This window comes from Trifolium pratense, linkage group LG6 (assembly GCF_020283565.1).
Source record: "Trifolium pratense cultivar HEN17-A07 linkage group LG6, ARS_RC_1.1, whole genome shotgun sequence".
Lineage (NCBI taxonomy): Eukaryota > Viridiplantae > Streptophyta > Magnoliopsida > Fabales > Fabaceae > Trifolium > Trifolium pratense.
Window position 1 is genome coordinate 43015234 of NC_060064.1, and position 22425 is coordinate 43037658.

At 31.6% G+C, this 22425-nt stretch overlaps 2 protein-coding genes across 7 annotated transcripts; one reads left to right on the forward strand and one right to left on the reverse strand.

The window, feature by feature from the left end:
• Positions 1 to 11601: 11601 nt before the first annotated feature.
• On the forward strand, positions 11602 to 17902 carry LOC123892431 (magnesium transporter MRS2-2-like). 6 transcript variants are annotated; one of them, XM_045942211.1, is made up of 7 exons: positions 11602 to 12218; positions 13389 to 13455; positions 13589 to 13770; positions 14070 to 14144; positions 15245 to 15395; positions 15509 to 15630; positions 15991 to 16486. In XM_045942211.1, the coding sequence occupies exons 3-7, from the start codon at positions 13723 to 13725 to the stop codon at positions 16072 to 16074; spliced, it is 480 nt and encodes a 159-aa protein (XP_045798167.1). In that variant the 5' UTR covers positions 11602 to 12218; positions 13389 to 13455; positions 13589 to 13722; the 3' UTR covers positions 16075 to 16486. The 6 variants fall into 6 exon arrangements, 4 of the variants coding, with proteins under 4 accessions (XP_045798167.1, XP_045798170.1, XP_045798169.1 ...); XR_006803193.1 differs by lacking the exon at positions 15509 to 15630 and adding exons at positions 14326 to 14451; positions 14814 to 14928 and having other exon boundaries at positions 11631 to 13455; positions 15064 to 15395; positions 15991 to 16067; XM_045942214.1 differs by adding an exon at positions 16858 to 17902 and having other exon boundaries at positions 11631 to 13455; positions 15991 to 16065.
• Positions 17792 to 20571, reverse strand: LOC123892430 (cyclin-U4-1-like). The gene is made up of 2 exons (XM_045942210.1): positions 20056 to 20571; positions 17792 to 18165 (listed from the first exon to the last, which is right to left on the reverse strand). The coding sequence occupies exons 1-2, from the start codon at positions 20388 to 20390 to the stop codon at positions 17889 to 17891; spliced, it is 612 nt and encodes a 203-aa protein (XP_045798166.1). The 5' UTR covers positions 20391 to 20571; the 3' UTR covers positions 17792 to 17888.
• Positions 20572 to 22425: the final 1854 nt, after the last annotated feature.

Here is a 22425-nt window from a genome sequence, read left to right on the forward strand (position 1 = left end):
ATAGGGTTAGCAGCACCCTTTATATAGCACAGCCTCGTGGGCTTTTCACAATGCTTCAGCTCCAAGAAATCTTCTAGATGCAAAATATATATTTTTACCAAATCTTTCTTTGCATCAAATATTCCTCCCATAAATATATTTGTTGTAAATATATTTTAAAATTAAATCTTCTAATCTTCTTGAAGCACAAAGATTTATTTGAAATAAATCTTTTGTATTTTCTGCAGCAATCTTCACAAGATATATTTTTGAAACAAATATTATATTTTCTAAAAGTTATTTTATTCCTTTAGAAAATAGAACTAGGGTTCGGCTGCCTTCAGAAACACATTAATCACGTGCGCCTTGCTCTGTAAGAAACCACGAAACAATTCTTCAATCAAATCTTCGAAAGATTGAGTAGAAAATAAAAACGCTAGCTGGCGCGCACAGATACATAGACAGATGTTGTTCCGAAGTATACCCACATTTGTCACAACACTTGGGGTCAGCACATATGTCTCAACACTTGGCTAAAATATGTTTTTGCAAAATGTAGCCAACATACAAAAACCCAACAGTCATCTATATAAATGTTATTGATGTGAGTATATGAAGAGTACATAATAATGACAATGATATAATATAAGAAAATGATGTGGCATTATTGAGTGATTTAATTGGATGTAAGTGGCTTATGTGGATTAGGGTTAGATTAGTGGTTCCACAACTATTTAGGAATTTTATATATATATATATATATATATATATATATATATATATATATATATATATATATCTTGATTTGATTGTTTTTTTGTTCACTTGAATCTTGATTTTTTCCATACATTTTAGATAATATTGTCATGCCATTAGATGGTCCTGTTAAATTACAAGTTAACTCTGTTTAAAAATACCATGTGGCTAACATTTCAAATTTGTCCCTTGTCATATCCATCATTTACCGTTGATAAAAAAAATGACCATATATGATTATCATACACCCTCCCACACTAAATAATAAACATATCTCCCTCACCATTGCAACTTGCTAGACCTTCCTGCAACCTTATTACTTCCGTCGCAACAATCAAACTATATACACAAATAAATAACAAAGAAGAACAAATCAAGAGCAATCAATGGTTAATTTTTCGATTGGGTAATGAATAATTCCAGCTCGGAACTGAGGGAAGAATTAATGATTAATCATGTTGGATTTTTTTATGTTTGATTTGAGTTGAATTGAATTCGTTAATCATTCTTGTTGCAGTTCTTTGGGTACAATTTTGTTAATCATGTTGGCTTTAGCATAACCTGGGTTTTTGTGATTTTTTATATTTGACTGTAGATATAAATTGTTTTTGTTTTGGATGTTGTGGTAGAGATTTTGGTGGTGTTCGTAGAGAGAAGAAGATGATGGGGGCGGTGGTGTTGAGTGAAGGAGATGATGAGATGATCTCATAATCCAGTGTAGGGTATTCCATGATAATCATACACAGTCCTTTGTTTTAAACGGTGTTAGTATAAAAATTGACGGAAAGGACCAACTAAAGGTAACGGAGGAAACATATGAAACCAAATTGATACGTTTTAAACGTAAGAGACCAAATTGAAACCTAAAATAAATGTAAGGGATCAAATGTGTAGTTAAGCCGCTAGTGTCAAGTCAGCATAACTACTTCTAACTAACAAACTTGAACTCTTATCTTAGTTAAGCTAGAAACTGAATTACGTATAAATCACATTCTAAACTGATTTCATCTAATTGCTTCAATAGAGAGAAGCATGGGCCATATGAGCCTGCATTTATTGAATCATCCGTTCATAATCATGTTGATGCAGCATCACATTTTGAGTATCCAGCAGAAAAACCATTCAACTTGAAACACTTGTCTTTGATGTGAGCAATGACTCGACAATGAGAACTCAGTGAGATGATCTTTCTTAGAACCTTTGAAGTTATTGCCAATGTTGACACAGCAAAGGGCACAGAAGAACCAAAATCAGTGGATAGAAGAACCTTTGAAGTTACGCACACTGTACAATTCTTTATATACTATTAACTAGATAAACTTAATTACAAAGGAAAGTAAATACTAACTAACAACTAATTTCTGCTACTTCCTCATAACTGAATTTTAACTAACTTTAACTAAACACTAAGTCTCCATCTAGTGTTAATAAGGTAGCTTTACCTTTCTTTTCTTGTATTTTATTTACCAAAAACGCTTATACCATATCATTATGAATTAATTGGATAATACAATAAAAAATTATATATCGATGACTATAATTAAGGTACCGTTTGGCCAAACTTTTTTATAACTTTTTTTTTTTTTTTAAGTAGAAGTTAGGCCAAACACAAATTAAAAAAAGTTCTACAAAAAAATAAGGACTTATTTTTATTAAAGAAAAACAATGCATATGGAGTCCAAAAATAAGTTAAAAATATCAACTTAAAATGACACGCGCCTCCTTTTTTTCCTTGTTCTCCTTTCGATACCCGGTTCCAGCCATTCAAATATTATTTTAATCTTTTTTACTAATTGGAAACGCTTGTAGGTACCCACTAACTACATCATATATTTTTTTCTCAACGTATATACTTCTCATCTTTTTTATTTCATGAAGGTATTACCTTTTCCTTTTTATAAAATAAATGACTATATTACTTTTTGATGATTTTCGAAATATATGACTATATTACTTTTTTATGATAAGGTATATACTTTGTCTAATGTTCTGTTTTTCTCTTTGAGAAAACTCATCTAATGTTATACTAGTATACTTATATTACAAATTAACTTTATAAAAAATAAACCATGTTATCAAATTTTTTTTTTTACCAGATTTTATTAAAAGATTAATATTTTTTTTTTATAATTGAAAGACTAATATATTATTCTTAAAAAAAAAGAATAATATATTATAATAACACATGTTTTTTAAATAATTATAATTACAGAACATTTATTTTTTAAGAAATATAAAGTACTATAGTATTATCTTTTAAAAAATATTATAACATAGAATATATTATCATATTTAATTTGAAATATCATATTTTATTTGCTTATAATGATTTTTAATATTATCATAACTATTATAAAATATTTTATCAAACAAATTTTAAATTAGAATTCATTTTAAGTTTTTTTAAAAATGAAATCACCAAACAACTTTAACTTTATTTTTAAAGCACTTATTTTAAACTTTATTTTAAAGTAGCTTTTAGACCATAAAAAAGTCAGACCAAACGGTACCTTAAGTAGTTCGATGATGGACCACATGACAATTTAGTTTTACAAAAAAAAAAAAAAAAAACATTTGTACAGGACAAATCTTATATTCCAATTGTTGTGTATTCATTACTCAATCTAACCTCTCAAGTTATGTTTCATTATCGAAATTTAGTCTACATGTCACTGGGGACTACCAAATACAAAACGTGACAAATTTAGAGGACCAAAATCAAGCGATTGAAACTTAAGAAACTAAAATAAAACAATTGAAAAATTTGGAGGTTAAAACTGCATTTAATCTTTCATTAAATACAAATGAACGAAAAAACTACAAAGCCTACATTATGTTAAATTTTATAATATGAACCTTGATGATAATTTTCTTAACAAAGATTAAAAACAGAAAATGAAGAAAAAAAATCTAAAATAAAAAATAAACTAAAAATGGTCTTTAATTAGGATTAGGATTGGTGTCTTTGTTTTCAAATACAATAAAATGTATGTACCTCACAGTAACCAACGGGTGTCTCCATTCCTAGTATAATCTAAATTGCACTTTCTCATTTGCTTTTCAACATTTCCATTTTTGCTCATAACATAGCAGAGAGGTTGCAGGCACTATATTTTGGCATCATTTGAAAGGATCCAATGGAGTGAGTGTCTATATAAATAAGTAATACTCTCCATTGCACATATTTGTATAGAAAAATGTTTTTCAAACACATTTTTTTAACAAAAATACAACAAAACTAAACTTTTTGCTTTTTTTAATATTTTTTGCACATCTCGATATACATGCTGTGAGTGGAGAAAAAATAATGTTGTATTTTTGTCAACTTTTTTGTGTTTATATGTTGTATTTAAACTCAGGAAAAACAAGTTAATTTGGAACTCTAACCATGGTGAAGATAGCTGAGTTTATCGGCTATTTCAATGTGTGTTTTGCTGTTGCGCCCTTTAGGAAACCCGATTTTAATTTATGCCAATGTGTGTAGAAATCCGGTAACAGAAATAACTGTATGGGATTTAGTTTTCATTTCAATTCCATTAGTTGCTTGGAGTGTAGTCTTTATGGGAAGTGCCTTCATTGCTCGAACGATAATCCGGTACGAGAGAAGAATTGATAGGCTGCTTGCTTCATGGATTCTGGTTTTAACTTACTTCCATGGAACTTTTACATTAATCGTTGGAACGATGCAGCTCCAAGTCACACTTGACTCGGTTGAAATTAATGTTGCTTTGTTTATGGCATTCTTGGCTTATTTTGCGATTCCCTGCATTTTTTGGCTTATGTTGCCTTTGCCTTAGTTTGGTTTGTTAGGAATTAGGAATTAGGAGGATCTAGATTTTGAATTAATTGGTATTGATGTTCTAGTGTTGTTTTATGAATTTCTAGTGTGTACTTTACTACTTTGGCTTATGAATTAGTTGGGTTTGTTATTTATGTTAGTTTTAAGTTGTGGAAGGGGAATGTCCCTATACACATGTTTGTCATTTTGTTTGTGATTTTTCTTTGTTTAAGTTAATGAATGAATGAACTTGTTTACCTTAATTTGAATTATTTTATTTTCTATAAAAACATCCCTTTTTCTTTTTATCTGAATTTAGTAAAATGTTAAACGAAAATAATATGCCACCCTGATTTATACCTATAAGGATGAAACAGAAAATGGTGTCACTATGGAGGCATTAAAATTGACACCATTTACTGTACAAGCTAAATAATTAGTTTACAATTAGGTTATGTACATAACTAATTAAAACTGACACCATTTTCACAACAACTAAATAATTAGGTTTAACTGATTAATGAACCTTATTGATTGAAATCAGTTTACAATTAGTTATGTACAAGCTATATATAGATGACTTAGTTTACAAGTAACTAACTCATCAAGTTAAGGATAATAACATAACTAACTAACTGGAGCTTAACCAACTAACTAACATATAATGAGCTGTCTAGTTAGCTAAGATCAATCCATATTTTGTTACACCCTCTCAAGCTAAGGCCCGAAGATGTTGAGAAGGCCTAGCTTGGCAAAGAGCCTATGAAAGTTTGCAGGACGCAAAGCTTTAGTCAATATGTCTGCTATCTGGTTGTAGCCCGATATAGGTAAAAGCTTCATGAGTCCCCCTTGCAGATTTTCCCTAACAATATGACAATTTATATCAAGATGTTTAGTACGCTCGTGAAAGACAGGATTTTATGCACTGTGTAGAGCACTTTGACTGTCAAAGTATAAAGTTGGAAGCTTGTCTCTTTGAACCTATAAGTCTGTCAACAAATAGCTAAGCCATTGCAGCTCATAAGTTGCTGAAGCTAGTGCACGATACTCAGCTTCAGATGAGGATTTGGAGAGATTGTCCTATGAAAAAGCAATACCCTGTAATGGACCTTCAACTATCTGGTCAGCCTCCCCAATCATCATAAGTGAAGCCCAAGAGTTGTAGTGAGGAGCTTCTAGGGAAGAAGAGACTTGTTCCAGGATTGACCTTAAGGTACCTTAGCACTTTTTGAGCTGCTTTGAAGTGTATGGAAGTGGGAGCATCAAGGAACTGACTAAGTTGTTGCACAAGAAAGGCTATGTCAGGCTTTGTTGAGGTTAAATACAACAACTTCCCAACTAAGGCACGATACTCAGTAATGTTGCCATGTGGTTCACTCTCATCGTCATCGTTGTGTAACCGGTTACTAGGATCCATAGGTATACTACGTTTGCAGCCTAGTGTACCTGTTTCACTCAATAGATCCAATCAATATTTTCTTTGACGCAAAGTAATTCCTTGCCCAAAGTGAGCTACTTCTAATCCCATAAAGAATTTAAAAACACCAATATCTTTTATTCGAAAGGTTGCATGTAGTTTTCTTTTGCTAGCTGTAATTTCTTCCAAACAGTTACCAGTTAGTACTATGTCATCAACATATACTAACAGTGATGTGAAGTTAGAATTGTTCCTTTTTGTAAACAAAGTAGGGTCAGATGGCATCTGTGTATAACCAATGGTAAGGAGAAATTGGGACAACATATTGCCTACTTGCTTGCTTCAATCCATATAAGGATTTGACTAACTTACATGCTAATTTCTTGTCTGACACTCCTTGTAATCCTTGTGGCATCTTAATGTAGACATCTTCATCTTAGTCTCCATTAGGAAATCGATGTCTACATCCAACTGGTGTATGTGGCATTAAATCTAGAAATAAAGGGATAACATATGTGCACAATTTCGTAGGAAATGTTACATTTCCGACGACATTTCCGACGAGCACCTTTGTAGGAAAAACATGTGCTATTCATACGACATTTCCGACTAACATTTGTAGGAAACGTGTGTTGCAGCTTTTGGCAGGACATTTCCTACGAATATTTTGTAGGAACTGTATTTCATATTAAAAAAAAATTAAAATAGATATTTTCAGCATCTATATTTTAATTAAAAATAATTTAAATGAAAATGTAATTTTTGAAATAGTGCGCCAAATCCAAAATTTAAATTTTCCGCCTAAAATTTCAAATTTTCAGAAAAAAATTTGAATTTTCCGCCAAAATACATTTCCGACGAATATTTCGTAGGAAATGTAAAAAAAATATTAAAAAAAAATTCAAATTTTCAGAAATTGAAAATTTGAATTATGCAGAAAAAAAACAAAAAATTCAAAATTGCGCCCAAAATTTTGAAATTTGCAATTTTGTGCTAAACTTTTTTAAATTTCAACCAAAATATTTGAAATTTATGTAAAAAAATTTAAATTTTCACTAAAACAAAATATACATTAAGAAAAATTGAAAGAGAACTAAAAACATTTAGTGAGAAATTTATGTTGAGTTCAAAGTGATAAATAGAAAATATTTTTGAGGTGGTAGAATTGAAGAATAAAAAAAAATGTAGGATGAAAGAAAATAGAATGATGAAAGAAAAAATTTAGAAAGAAAAGAAAAAAGAATGATGAAAAAAAATATAAGAAGAAATAAAATAAAATGATGAAAGAAAAAATGAACAAAACATAGAAAATAGAATGATGAAAAAAAATGTAAGAAGAAAGAAAATAGAATGATGAGAGAAAGATAATTAATGTGTTTGAATAAATGTTGAAAGAAAAAACATTGAATGTGTTGAAGAAAATAAAGAATGAATGTTAAAATAGAAGTTTTTAAGATGTTTGTATGAAAGTGTTAAAAGAAAAAAGTTGAATGCATTGAAAGAAAATATAAAGAGAAAGAGTTAATAAATATGTTGAAGAAAAAAAATTGAAGTAGGAAAGAAGAATATGTTGAAAGAATAAAAGAAGAAAGTGAAGTGGGAAAGATTAAATGAAAAGAATGAAGGTTGAAACTTGAAAGAATGAAAAAAAATGTGTAGAAGATAGTGTTATATATAGAGAAAAATCTGAAATTCAAATTTTTGGAATTCCCTCCATGACATTTCCTACGAAACGTTTGTAGGAAACGTAAAAATTTGAAATTTTGGGTTAGCGCGTCTTTGCTGATAATTGGTGTTTCGTTTTTCCATGACATTTCCTACAAAAATTTGGTAGGAAATGTACTGAATATTTCCCCCCAATTTTTTCAAATTTTCGTTTTGCTTTTCTAGGAAATATTTTCCTTTTTTTGTTGTATAAAAATTAAAAAAATAATTTATATAAAAGATGAAATTCAAAACAAAAGATAAAAATAACAACATTCGTAAAGAAAACTACATCATGTTGAAAGTTAATGACTCTTTCATTGAAACTAAGTTTCTAGTGAGAATGTTATTACAATCTATCTATCCATTCGGAGTCCGATCATCAAAATTCATTTTTCCGTTCGTTTGTCACTCCAATTAGATGATATTGAACAGTCGGATTGATTAAATTTGAAATCTCCAATCAAAATCGGTAATTTCAGTCAAAGTTCATCCATTTTCATTGAAACTAAGTTTCCGGTGACACTATTATTACAATCTGTCTATCCATTCGGAGTCCGATCATCAAAATTATTTTTCCCGTTCGTTTATCAGTCCAATTAGATGATACTGAACGGTCAAATTCATTAAATTTGAAATCTCCAATCAAAATCGGTAGTTTCAGTCAAAGTTCATGACCCTTTCATTAAAACTAAGTTTCCGGTGAGACTGTTATTACAATCAGTCTATCCATTCCGAGTCCGATCATCAAAATTCTTTTTCTCGTTCGTTTGTCAGTCCAATTAGGTGATATTGAACGGTCGGATTGATTAAATTTGAAATCTCCAATCAAAATCGATAGTTTCAGTCAAAGTTAATGACCATTTTAATAAAACTAAGTTTCCGTTGAGACTATTATTACAATATGTTTATCCATTCGGTGTCCGATCATCAAAATTCTTTATTCTTTTCGTTTGTCAGTCCAATTAGGTGATATTGAATGGTCGAATTGATGAAGTTTGAAATCTCCAATCAAAATCGGTAGTTTTAGTCAAAGTTCATGACTCTTTCATTAAAACTAGGGTAAATAGTGTTATACCCCCCTGCAAAATAGCAGAGTTTTGCGTTACCCCACTGCAAAATATTTTTTTGAGATTACCCCCTGCAATGTCAAGATTCTTTGCGTTACCCCCTGGCTCAACAAATGGGCATATGACATGGAAGAATCTTGACGTGGCATGACACGTGGAAATTAATTTATTTTTTATTTATTTTTAATTGCCAACTCATTAATTAATGTGGGTTTTTAATTAAAAAAAAAAAACTTAAAAGTTGTTATATTTTTATGAACTTACTTAAAAGAAAGTTTTTTTTTGACTAAAAGTTGTTATTATATATATGTAAAAAAAATTCTTATATATATAATAACTAATAATAGAGTAACAAAAAAAAAACGAAGATGAAAAAAAAACTAATAATAATAGTAACCAAAAAATTAATAATAATAATAATAATAATAATAATAATAGAGTAACAAAAAAAAAAACTGCAATCACATAGTAACGCAAGAACAATCGCTTTGCCCTAACCCCCAAATTGAAATTGAAAACGAAGAACAATCGCTGCATATGAACGGAACGAAAAAAAAAGTTTCTTTAAATAAAAAAATTTCTTTAAAAAAAAAAGTTTCTTTAAAAAAAAGTTTCTTTAAAAAAAAGTTATTTTTAAAAAAAAAAAGTTTCTTTAAAAAAAAAAGATTTCTTTAAAAAAAAGTTACCGTAAAAAAAAAATTCTTTAAAAAAAAAAGTTTTTTTTATTTTTTTTTAATTAAAAAATTAATAATTACTGAGTTGGCAATTAAAAATAAATAAAAAATTAATTAATTTCCACGTGTCATGCCACATCAAGATTCGTCCATGTCATATGCCCACTTGTTGAGCCAGGGGGGTAACGCAAGGAATCTTGACTTTGCAGGGGGGTAACGCAAAACTCGCCTATTTTGCAGGGGGGTATGACACTATTTACCCTTAAAACTAAGTTTCCAATGAGACTGTTATTACAATCTGTCTATCCATTCGGAGTCCGATCTTCAAAATTCTTTTTCCCGTTCATTTTTCAGTCCTATTAGGTGATATTGAACGGTTGGATTGATTAAATTTGAAATCTCCAATCAAGATCAGTAGTTTCAATCAAAGTTCATGACCCTTTCATTAAAACTAAGTTTCCGATGAGACTGTTATTACAATCAGTCAATCCATTCCGAGTCCGATCATCAAAATTCTTTTTCCTATTCGTTTGTCAGTCAAATTATGTGATATTGAACGATCAGATTGATTAAATTTGAAATCTCCAATCAAAATCGATAGTTCCAGTCAAAGTTAATGACCCTTTCATTAAAACTAAGTTTCCGGTGAGACTGTTATTACAATATGTCTATCCATTCGGTTTCCGATCATCAAAATTATTTTTCCCTATCGTTTTTCAGTCCAATTAGGTGATATTGAACGGTCAGATTGATGAACTTTGAAATCTCCAATCAAAATCGGTAGTTTCAGTCAAAGCTCATGACCCTTTCATTAAAACCAAGTTTCCGATGAGACTGTTATTACAATCAGTCTATCCATTCCGAGTCCGATCATCAAAATTCTTTTTCTCGTTCGTTTTTCAGTCCAATTAGGTTATATTGAATTGTCGGATTGATTAAATTTGAAATCTCCAATCAAAATCGGCAGTTTCAGTCAAAGTTCATGACTCTTTCACTAAAACTAAGTTTCCGGTGAGACTGTTATTACAATATGTCTATCCATTCGGTGTCCGATCATCAAAATTCTTTTTCCCGTTCATTTGTCAGTCCAATTAGGTGATATTGAACAGTCGGATTGATTAAATTTGAAATCTCCAATCAAAATCAGTAGTTTCAATCAAAGTTCATGACCCTTTCATTAAAACTAAGTTTCGGTTAGACTGTTATTACTATGTCTATCCATTCGGAGTCCGATCATCAAAATTCTTTTTTCCGTTCGTTTTTTAAGTGCACATATATGTGTTAAAAGCATGACAATTTATAATATAAACTACTTCTTCAATTGGTCCATGGTAGATCAGTAACTAAAAAATATGTAAAATATTATCGATAATTTATGTTTATGTTTGAAACTGTAATTTAATGATTATTTTCATTTTTATGATTAAAAAATCATTTAATTAACACCGATTTAATTAATACAATATATAATAAATATGTAACTCGTACTAAATTGACGTTAATAATGTTTTTTTTTTATCCGAAAAAATGTGAAGAGTCGTAATTTTTACTTTTAAAAAATATTATTGATAATCGTTAGAATTTCTGATAATTTTAAGCATTGTTCCACGGTCGACCACTTATTAATCCGATGAGCCAGCATATATTTTAAACTAAAAATTAATAATATAACAACTATTTTAATTGATGAGAAATACCAATATTGATCCTCTAATAGTGGAACTATTAAATTTCCAATTACATGTGTTAAGAGCATATTCCATGAATATCCTGTTTATTGTGCTCTCTCACCGTACGGTAACCTTAACTTTTATATATCCTGCTTGTGATCGTTGCTGGTTACTTTTTTGAAAAAAAAAATTAAAACATTTCCTACCAAACTTTCGTATGAATTGCTTCCTAGAATACCACACATGCAGAACGGTCACATGAAAGCCAGAATTCAATGGTCAACAAACGTTTCCTACCAAAATTTCGTAGGAACTGCTCCCTTGGACCCCACACGTCAGGAGGGTAACATATAAAAAACCTTTCCTACAAATATTTTGTAGGAAATGCATTCTTGGGTGACGAAACCAATTTTCGTAGGAATTGTTTGTCGGAAATGCAGAGAATTCTTGTAGTGTATACACTACTAGGGTTTGCGTAAAAATAGAAGATCAAGGCAACTTTCGATGGAGAGCAAATGGTTTGACGTTCGTAGGAGATGTAAAAACAAAGGTTGAGTTAGACAAACCCATGGAAAAAGCTTTTCATAGTGAAAAGGGAGAGAGAAGCCTTAAGAAGGATTTTTCCATTCTCATGTCTTACTACTTTTCTAAGTTTCCAGATGGATACAAGGCGAAAGATATGTGGAATCACTACAAAAAATATGTTGACTTACGACACATGCATTCTGGCAGTTTAGAAGAACCGCCGCCGCTATGTTAATATTTGAAACCTTGCGGCCGTTCAAAAGCAACCGTCGAGAAGTCGACAAACCCGCGCTGTTTCACTTCTTCCCTCTTTTTTCAGAATTTCTTCAATCCCACAACCTTCGAGCTTCAATCTCTAAATCAGATTCGTTTTCAAGCTTCTTCAATCCCTAAACCCTAAAAAAATCTGCGATATTCTTACTCATTAGCTTCAATCCTAAATCTGTGATTCTCACTCACAAGCTCCAATCCCTAAATCTCTCAAGCTACGTTCAGGTTCAACATTCAGGCTTCGTTCGAATCCCTAAATCACTCAACCTCTCAAGCTTCGTTGAACCTCTCAAGCTTCGCTGAACCTTCAATCTTCATTCAACTTCGTTCAGCATCGTTCAACATTCAAATTCATATTCAATCTTCAAAATCCAGGTTCAATTTTACTTCAGATTCAATATTCCTTGAAATTGAGGTTCACTTGAATATATTATTTGCTTAATTTTGCTTCAGATTCAATATTGCTTAATTTTGCTTCAGGTTCACTTGAAGCCCCTTTACATAGCTCATTGTATGAATAATTAAGCTTCAGATTTTTAAAGTCAATTGAGGTGTTTAACCTTCTGATATGTGGTTTATTTAGCTTGTCATTACTTTGTAATTTTGAAGGATGTGATTTAGAATAAGTTGAGATCAGTATGGTAGCTTTATTGTTGAAAGCTCATAGCAATGCCATCTTTGATAACACTCTAATAAGGCTCTGTTTGGCGAATTTTTTTGGAATGTTAGGCTCTAGTGTAACACAGGGTTTTATGTACCTATGACATTCACATTTTGGTTAATTGATGAATATTAGGGTTGTAATTTGCATCTAATTAATTTTTGTTTCAAGCAGGGAATTAATTGTGCTATGATTATGTCACCTATCCATATAGTTAACACTTGTATTTCCTGGTGGCTGGTGCTGTTATTCTTTACATTTCATTATTACATCCTTGTTGTCTGAGATTTTGTCACCAGGACTTGTTTTAAAGCCTAGCTTTCATTGATTTTTTCTGTTCCTAGTCTCACTTGGTGGGACAATTTGCCAGATTCTATTAAGAATGATTTTCATCCTAATAGATTAGGTTTGCCTATGTATTGTTTCTGTTAATTGTTATTGAATTCTGTTGATTTGGGTTATGGATTCAGTTCTTGCAAATGTAGGTAAGACTATTAAACTTATAATAATGTTAATCATTCCCTGGAACTTGCCATGACTTTACACCACTAGATGGTTCATTAGAAGAAAATTTAATGGGAACTTTACTACACTAAGTTGTAAATTTAGGAATCACAATGTAATGGTTAGAAAATAGGACTGTCATATACCCTTTTTGCCCTTATCTTTCATTCTTAAAGGAGACGACGACGTGATTGGCTTTTGTTCTTAAAGGAGACGACGACATGATTGGCTTTTGTTCATGCTTTCATTTACCCTTTTTGCCCTTATCTTTCATTTGTTTCCACTATATATGCGCTTGCTTCTGGTTCATCTTCCCATTCATCGTTTGTGCTCTCCTTCTTGTTCTATTCTGATTTGGTTTCATTTTTTGTCCTGGTTAGGGTTGCAAGAATTTGGGAAGTTACTGGTTATCTCAGAGCCGAGAAGATAAACTCTGTTGATGCCAAGGTTTGTATTGTTATTACAAACTTTATCTTTGGTTTATTCTTTCTTGCTTTTCATTAAATTTTGTGTGTTTTGTTTGATCCTTTAATTGAAGAGTTCAGTTTTTATTCTTTTTTTTTTTTTTTTCCTTTTGCAGATTTTGATTTTGATTCTGTATTTCATTTCAAGGGTTGAAGTAAGATGATTTCAGAGAAAGTTTTGATTGAAAAGTTGTAAATTTATTGGAATTTGGCTTCTTTGTGGAGTGATCATGGTTAATTTGGTGGGCATATGATGTTATTGATGGTGTTTTGTGATTATATAGAGAACTGTATAAAGGTATGAATGCATTTTCATTGATTTAAATCAATTTTGGTTCAGCTTCAGCTATTATTTTATCATATGATATGTTAATTATAAAATTGTGGCTTATGAAGATGAACTGTGTGAATCACCAAGTAATTTACTGTCTTTTTTCTTATATCTCCTTTGTTGATAGTTTATAAATACCTCATGATAGCCCAAGTTTTACACACCAAGATTAATGCAACTCAAGTAACTCCACTTTTTTGTATGTTGTTTGTCCAAATAGATCTGCAATGGACTTTGATTATGCTCACTACATGTTGATTTTGCAGGTTTTGGCTTTTAAGAACAAGAAACTACTATCCATTCTCAGTTTTGAAGTTGATGCTGCGAGGAAGGTACCTAAGGTGAGAGGATTTTCCATATGCTTATAATTATAAATGAATCCATCTGCTTAAACTTTATTCATTAGTTCAGTAAAGGAGAAAATGAACTTTAATCGAGTTATGAACTGTTCAGTTCAATTATAAACTAAGCATGAGGCTAAAAATGAGTTTAATTTGTTTTTTTTTTGTGTGTGCTATATAGTGGTAAACTTGACACAATATTAGATCGCGATTCCTGCGTGTGTCATGGCCGTCGTTGTGGGTTGGCATCGGTCACCCCGGTGCTGTGCGCATCTCTGAACGCTGCCGATTCTCTGCTGCTGCCTCGGTGAGCCAACCTTTCCTGTTTGTCCTCTCTCCTAGGCATATTTGTTTGCTATGTTTTTGTAATGTTGCTCCAAAGTTATGTTGAAGATGATGGATAAAAATTTATGGGTTAAACTTTCAACTTTGGGTGCAATTGTATATTTATTGGTTTTATTTCACATAATATTGTGTTGATTTTCTTTTCCTGTTAAGTTTATGTTTCAACTATGTCTAAGAAAGGTATGAAAACTTCTTTTTTAAAACAAATTCGAACTAAGTTTACATATGGTTATACACTTAATCTTTGTTTCTAAAAACTGATTACTTTCTTATGTCTACTTTCTCATAGCTTAAAAGGTTAATGACAAAAATGTCTTTTGGCAGATTCTGATTTTGTGACGGATGATATATATACCGGAGAATACATTAACTCCTTTGCAATATAGTTTTGAAACAATTTGTCCTTTTAAATAAATCCTCTTATCAAATATGATTTAAGGTATGTCTATGTATTTCTTCCACAAATAGTAAAATAATCTTCAAATTTGTATCCTGTTTTGACTGTTTCAGTTTTGTGAATTTTACAAATCTTTTCTATTCAATTTGTATCTGTGGTTTTGACAATTGATTGTAGGTATGTCTACCTCAACAAGAAGACGTAATTATCGTATACAACCTCCCACTCAACCTCCACCTCACAATCAACCCCTCAACTTCAACCCCAACATCGACAACCTCAATCTCCCCCTCAACTTCATCATTCACATGAGATGGCTTTTACTTCTGCATTATAACTGTAACTAGTTGTGGTATAGGTATTGCTGCGAGATCCAACAGATGAACACGTGGTTCCTGTTGTTGAGGAACTGCAGAGGCGATTGCCTAAACTGAGTGACATCCGTCAACAACAAGGAGATGGTAAAGAGTATTTTGGTGGTCAACAGGATGCTGAAGCTGCTGAAGATGGTATGTTAGATTAAATATGAACTGTGTAAAAAAATAGTTGATTGCATCCTTTCCTCTCTAATCAAACATTGTTTTTCTTCCTGTATTTGAATGATCTAAATTATGCAATGTAGAGTCACCGTTTGAGTTTCATGCCTTGGAGGTGGTTTTAGAAACCATTTGTAGTTATCTTGTTGCACGTACAACTGAGTTGGAGATGGTTGCTTATCCTGCCTTATATGAACTTACCTCCAAGGTACATATATAATTAAATTCCTTATCTTGTTTTTCTCTCATTTCAGTTTTGACACGAGCCCTCCCTCACAAATATATAATAAGCTAACAACTAGGAAGCTTCATTAAAAGTGGTTTAGGAGATTTTTCTTTCCTTTAGTTCAGATATCTTATGCTTTTTACTCCTTGTACTTATCATCATTGAGATGTTAATTCTGATCATGAATGCTTTCACTTATATGATTTCTATTGTTTGGCTTGAAACGTGGATGTTCTAGTTCCATGTTTGACCTTTTTGAGGAATCTGTTTTATTTATGTTTTTGAAATTCTTGACTTTATTTTGTTCAATTGTTATGAACTTTGAGTTACATTAAACTGCAGATTAGTAGTCGTAATTTGGACAGAGTTCGTAAACTGAAGAGTGCAATGACAAGGCTGACAGCTCGGGTTCAAAAGGTATGTTAAACTCTTCTTGAGGTTTAAAACTATCATGCTTCATATCCCTTTGTATTTTAGTTATACTAGTTAAGAAGGGTAATATTTTAGTTATACTAGAGTTAAGAAGGGTGAGGTTTAGGACTGGAATAGCAGAATCTTTGTTTGGTTTGTGGTGTGTTAATTTCAGCTTGCTTGTTTGGTATTCTGTCAATTTCATCTTTTATATTTGGAAGTTTTTACTTGCAATTAGCTTTTTTTCTTAATTTATTATATAATATAGATGCAATTCTCTACCAAAAAATAAAAATATAGATGCAATTAGCATCTTCTATGTTTTGGATGTTTAGGTATAGGTGGGCTATTTTTATTATGTTTAAGAGACCTTGTTTAGTATAATTAATTGCAGCAAAAAAAAAGCACAAAAATTTTTAGTCACTAAGTAGGAAAAAAAAAAAAGAACTATTAATTGGAGGAAAAAAAAAAGCACTGAATTTTTTTTCCAAAAAAATAGAGATTGCGGCGGTTTCAAACTGCCAGTAAAGTAAAAAAAAAATTAATGATAGAGCGACGGTTTTAAACCGTCGCCAATGTAGAAATAGATCCCTTGCTAGTTTCCATTTCCCGACGGTTTTAAACTGACGCTAACTTTGTCGCGACGGTTTGTGTGGCGGTTCTTAAAACCGTCGCAATGTTTAGCGACGACGCCAGGTTTTGCGGCCCTTTGCCAACTGTCGTAATATTGATTTGCGACGGTTTAAAACCGTCGCTAATGCCTTTTAGAACCGTCGCTAACTATCAAATTTCTTGTAGTGAATTGTTTTACACAAGTATGGATGAGGCTGTGATTCCAGCAAAGAAGAATATTAGAGGAAAGTGTTTTGACTTTGTATGCTCTCAGAATGTTGTAGATGAAAGGATGCTTGAAGTTAGATAGCACAACACCATTTTTAGCTATAGGAAGTTGCACGCGAATCTTACAAAATTTAACTGCATGGAGAAACTGGGAACTAGGGAGAATGGAGCATGTAGAACAAATCATAAGGAGTCTGGAGGAAAGTTGGGGCTTAGAGCAAGGGACACGAAAGATGGTTGTAGCTTTGTTCAAGTTGTTAGAGGCCAGGAGAACGAGAAGGTAACTGATTAGGGTCATGGGAAGAATGTGTGTGTGTGTGTGGGGGGGTGGTGAAGGCAATGGCTGAGAAAAATATTGACTGGGAAAAGGTTAGAGGCGATAAAAGTGAGTAGTCGAAATATTCAAAATATTTTGCATACACAAGTTAACTTTTCTATAAAGCAACGTCTTTGGGGTCAAATCTAGTTCTATTTGAATCTTTGGATGAAGGGGAAGTCCAAGCTTTAGTCAAGGGGGCTAATGACTGGTTATCACAATGGTTCGCTGAAATTAGAAGTTTGAGTCCTAACGATGTTGACAATGAAAGATTGACATGGATACGGTGTACCGCCACATGCTTGGTCGATCGATTTCTTCAATTTTAACAATGGATGAAGCAAGGGTTCTAATAAGGACATGGAGTGGTTAACCGTTCCCTTAATGTTAACCTCAATGGTGATAGAAAATATGCCCCGTAATAAGAAAATAGGGCTTTGAACTGTTTCGACCACCAATTTCTATTTATGGGTGGCATGTTTCTAGCACAAATCATGTTGGAACTGTTTCGAGTTTCGACTCTAAAATTAGAATCAAACATACACTTAATTAGTTAGAGACAAAAAGATGCAAGTGTGGGTACTACAAGTAAAATCATTTATATCATGTCTTTAAATATTGGTTCACTACCTTCTACAACTAGATTACACACATAAAGAAGATGTAGGAAATTTCAAACAGCTAATTTTTGTTGCTTTTGATGTGAAGATTCATCTTCATTAAAGCATAAATTGGTATTTAGTGATTTTCCTAAACTTAAGGAAGAATCTGTAAAATTTAGAGGTTGCATCAACATCATTTCACTTTGTAAGTGAACACAATAAGCTTGGAAAGTGTTTGGAGTTACATTTAAATGGAACCCCAAACCAAATAAGAAGTCCAACTCCAGAAAGTTCATCTCTATTGTGGTGATTCCTCCAACTTTTGCATAGTAAGCATTGTTATAGTACCTAAGGATTTGAAAAAAAAAAGGGAAGACTTAGTTGAACAGCACTATATTAAAATAAGCAAGTCAATTATCTATAGAACTACATATTAATGGACATATATAGCAGATGAAAAAGTATTTTACACTCACATAAAATCATAATAATTCTTCAATTTGTCGCACTAATTTTGTTTATCAACACTCCGGTATACATATTACTGAGATGGATAATTTTGATAGATCCAAAAATTAATAAACATTGTTTACTATATGTATCGAAGAATTCACCATTTTGTACTGGTACATTTCCAAATAATTCAAATAAAATATGTATTGAAGAACTCCCTATTTTTATTACGGAAGATATCAACATATATGATTGGTTGTTAGGAATGGCAATTTGACTCATACTCAGTGGGTACCCGCAAAAAATACCCATTACGGGTAGGGTAAAAACCCGCATTTTGGGCACGGGTATGGGTAATTACCCGCAACAATGAACGGGTATGGGTGCGGGTACGGGTACCTTAGTACCCACCCCGCCCCATACCCACATAATATATATTTATTTTGTATATATTTTTATATAATAACATATGTATACCAATTTAAAAAATATAACAACTATTAAATTATTACACATTTTTAATAAAAATATTTATTTATAATATAATACAAACACAATGTGAATATGTCAACAAAGAAATGAACTTTAACATGAGGTTGATAAATTTTTTGTTTATAATTTTCATGAGTCAACATTAAAATCTTAAATTATTATATTAAAACGATATGATATTTTATAATCGATCGATTTATTTTTAGCAAAACTGCGGGTAACGGGTACGGGTATGGGTACTTAGATACCCATAGGGTATGGGGACGGGGACAAAGATTTTTACCCACGCGGGTATGGGGATGGGTACGGATATTTTTTCAAACTGCGGGTATGGGGATGGGTACTATAGTACCCTACCCATACCCTACCCATTGTCATCCCTATTGGTTGTCGGTGTAAATTTTACACTTATTGTCCATATTGCATTTCTAATTAGGAATTTTGGATTTTCCTTTTATGTATCAAATTAAATGGCTTATTTCAATTACAAAATTGTATGCAAAAATAATTTTTGTAGAAAATTTCGTGACTATGCTTTAAAGTTTGCTGCATGCAATAAGAGTCACATGGTGTGGGTTGTCTCCATCTAATGGAAAGCCAGCCTGGACATAGTATTATTCACAAGCAAAGTTATATTCTTTTTACATGTATGGTCGTTTTCAATTTACATATAAATGTCGACACGTAATTATTGTAGAAACTTAAAGTAAAAATCATTGAATTTAACAAGGTAATTTTTGTAAAAAAAAAAAAAGGTAACTAACATGCAATGCAAGATTTGGTTTACTAAAAATCATTGAAAAAAAAGTTACTAACAACATAACTTGAATCATTTTTTGCTTTTATCTGATTAGGTGTCTCTAATAACATAAGTTTCGTATGAAAAAAAATTATAATAACCCCCAAATTGTCTTAAATATGTTCTTCCAAATCAACAAATTTCATCAAAGGAATATTTTACAAAAATCTCTAGAGATCAAGGACTAAAACTACACAATTCATCATTGTTTAATTACCATAAACCTTTCTTGAAATTATATATTGAATGGAAGAAAATTAGTATTTTGATGTAACCCAAACACTTTAGATTGAAGTTGTGCCAGATATCTAACATTGACATGACATTCACAAATTAATATGATTACATTTAATTAATTATATAATTGTAATTTTTTTTTTAAATTACTGTATCGTTATGTATCAATGTTGATGTTTCAGTGTCGTCGCTAGTGTCTGTGTTAGTGTTTAATTTCATAGTCTTAACAACAACACAAGATAAAGAAATTAACTTACATGTCATCCATGAATTTAGCAGCTACCATAACACTTGTAATGAGTAACCGATGAACATTGAAGGAGTTGATAGGCAAATAGGGTTGTTTTTGAGTGAAACGATCAAGATAAACATATGCAACAATGAAGCAAGATGGACTACAATTTGCATACTTGAAAATCCTCTCAAGGTAGTTCTGAATTGAGATATTGGGTCGAGTTAAGCCTTGAAAAACTGAGATCTTCTGTTGTATAAGTTGTTGGTTGATATCATTTGATTCAGCTAACCTTTTGAGTAGAGAAGATAAAAAAGCTATAAGCTTTGGCATCTCATTAGGATTCTCAAGCTCTGCCATTAGCGATTTTTTGTACAAGAGTACTTGGAATTTATGTCAGATAGTATATGGCTATTTAAAAATGTAGTGAAAGTGGTTGTCAAGGGTAGGTCCTTTAATAGGCCAAAGTGCCCTTGCGACATGTAAGGTGGCATTTGTGGTTGCTTGTGTCTTTTTTCAGCTTAAAATGATTATAGTTTTTGAGTTGGATATAATATGTTACAACATTGTTATATATGACCTTTTGAATTCTTTGTAGAAAACTCACAACTTCTTATGTTAAAAAATTAAAAGTTTTAAATGCAAATGGTATAAAAATATGATATGATTGATTGTCAAATCCAAATAATGATTTTCCCTTTATTTTCTTTTTCATGAAATAGATCAAATTGGTAATTAAAATTATATAACTATATCATCATAGTCTCCCACATTATTAATATTTCAAAATCATTTCTAAAATTGTAAAATATTAATATGCTTTGTCCCCTTATTTGGATTTGTTGTCCAATAAATATCATTAACATTATTCATTTAGTTTCAAATTCATCCGCAATATTATTACCTAATTATAATTTTTTTTTGTTACCATGGTACTGGTACGAAGTTTTCAGTGTCGTTACTCGTTAGCGATGACTAATTTTCGTCGAGGAACTTATTGAACATACAATGTGGGTTCTCTCCTCCAACCTAATTATAATCATTTTAGTACGTCCCACAAGTATCAACCAATGGACAAAATTTGATTAATATTTTGTAATTTTAGAAATCTTTTAGAATATCAATAATATGAAGGATTAAATCGATAGCCATACAATTTTAAGAACATTGTAGATATTTAGTCTTTTTATTCCTCTTGTTAATTTGCAAAAGAGGGAAGGTGGGCATGTTTATTGTGGATTCTATGTCTCTTCATTGCAATGAAATTTTGGTTTAATGGTGATTTATATGTGACAATAGAGATGGCATTCCATACCCATCATGTGAATACATGTGACAAATTTGTTATTGTAGTATAAGGGTCCCACGTTTTAGGGGACCTTTGCATGTGTTTTGATTCTGTTCAAGTTAGTGGCATAACATGGATTTGCTATGTTGGTATGCAGTATTAGTATATGCTTGTTTTTGTTCCTATTTCATTGCTTAACCAATAGAACAAATGCAGAGAATGGCGGTGCTTTGATTTAAGATGGCTCATGTGACCAAAATCATTTTTTGATTTTCAATAGTATAATAAAGAATATAGTCATTAATTTGTAAGGTTCATGTGAAGGGATCCAACTTTGATTAGATTTTAGTGATTTAGCATATCAAAGTGTCCATTACTTTGTGTCTAGATTGTTAAAAGATTTTGGTGCTTTCCAATTGTAAAATCCCTTTGGAGACAAAAAAAATTTAAAATTGATTTATTTTGTCTAATTTTATCAGCACTTTTTTCTTCATTTCTATTGTGAAGAATTATTTTACTACAGTCCCTAGGTTGTTCTCTAGCAAAGGTGGTTTCCGACGCACCACACTTTGTAGCCGTCGCTCTGTATGGTTTCTTCTGGGTTTGATTCGTTATGTTCCACTATTTAGTTCTGATTGGTTGTTCTTTGTGATTGGTTCTTCGTCATATTCGAACTCGGTACCTTGAACTGTTTGGCCAGAAATGGCCGTGATTGCTTGTAGTGAGTTGTGTTTAGTGAATTTGTTATTGTGTTGGCGGTCGGGTTCATTCGCCATTATCAAATTCTTACGGGTTCATTTGACATACTTGTTCTGCGATACTCTGAGTTGTTTAGATTTGTTGAGATCTGCATGTTTCATAGTTTCAAGTTTGCCTCCAACGCGCCGGTTCCGCTTAATATCTACATCGATTCATTTATTTCAGACGGTCTTTGATATCCTCTTCTTTCTCCCATTTGACGCTGGATTGTTTAACTCGAAAGAGTTGTTAATGCTTGTTACGGAGTTTTGACCATTGCGAAGCTGCCAAGTAGTGTTATAGTCCAATCAACAATTACTAATTTTCTTTTTTATATGTCACCACTTTTGATCCATTTCTCAATTTCAT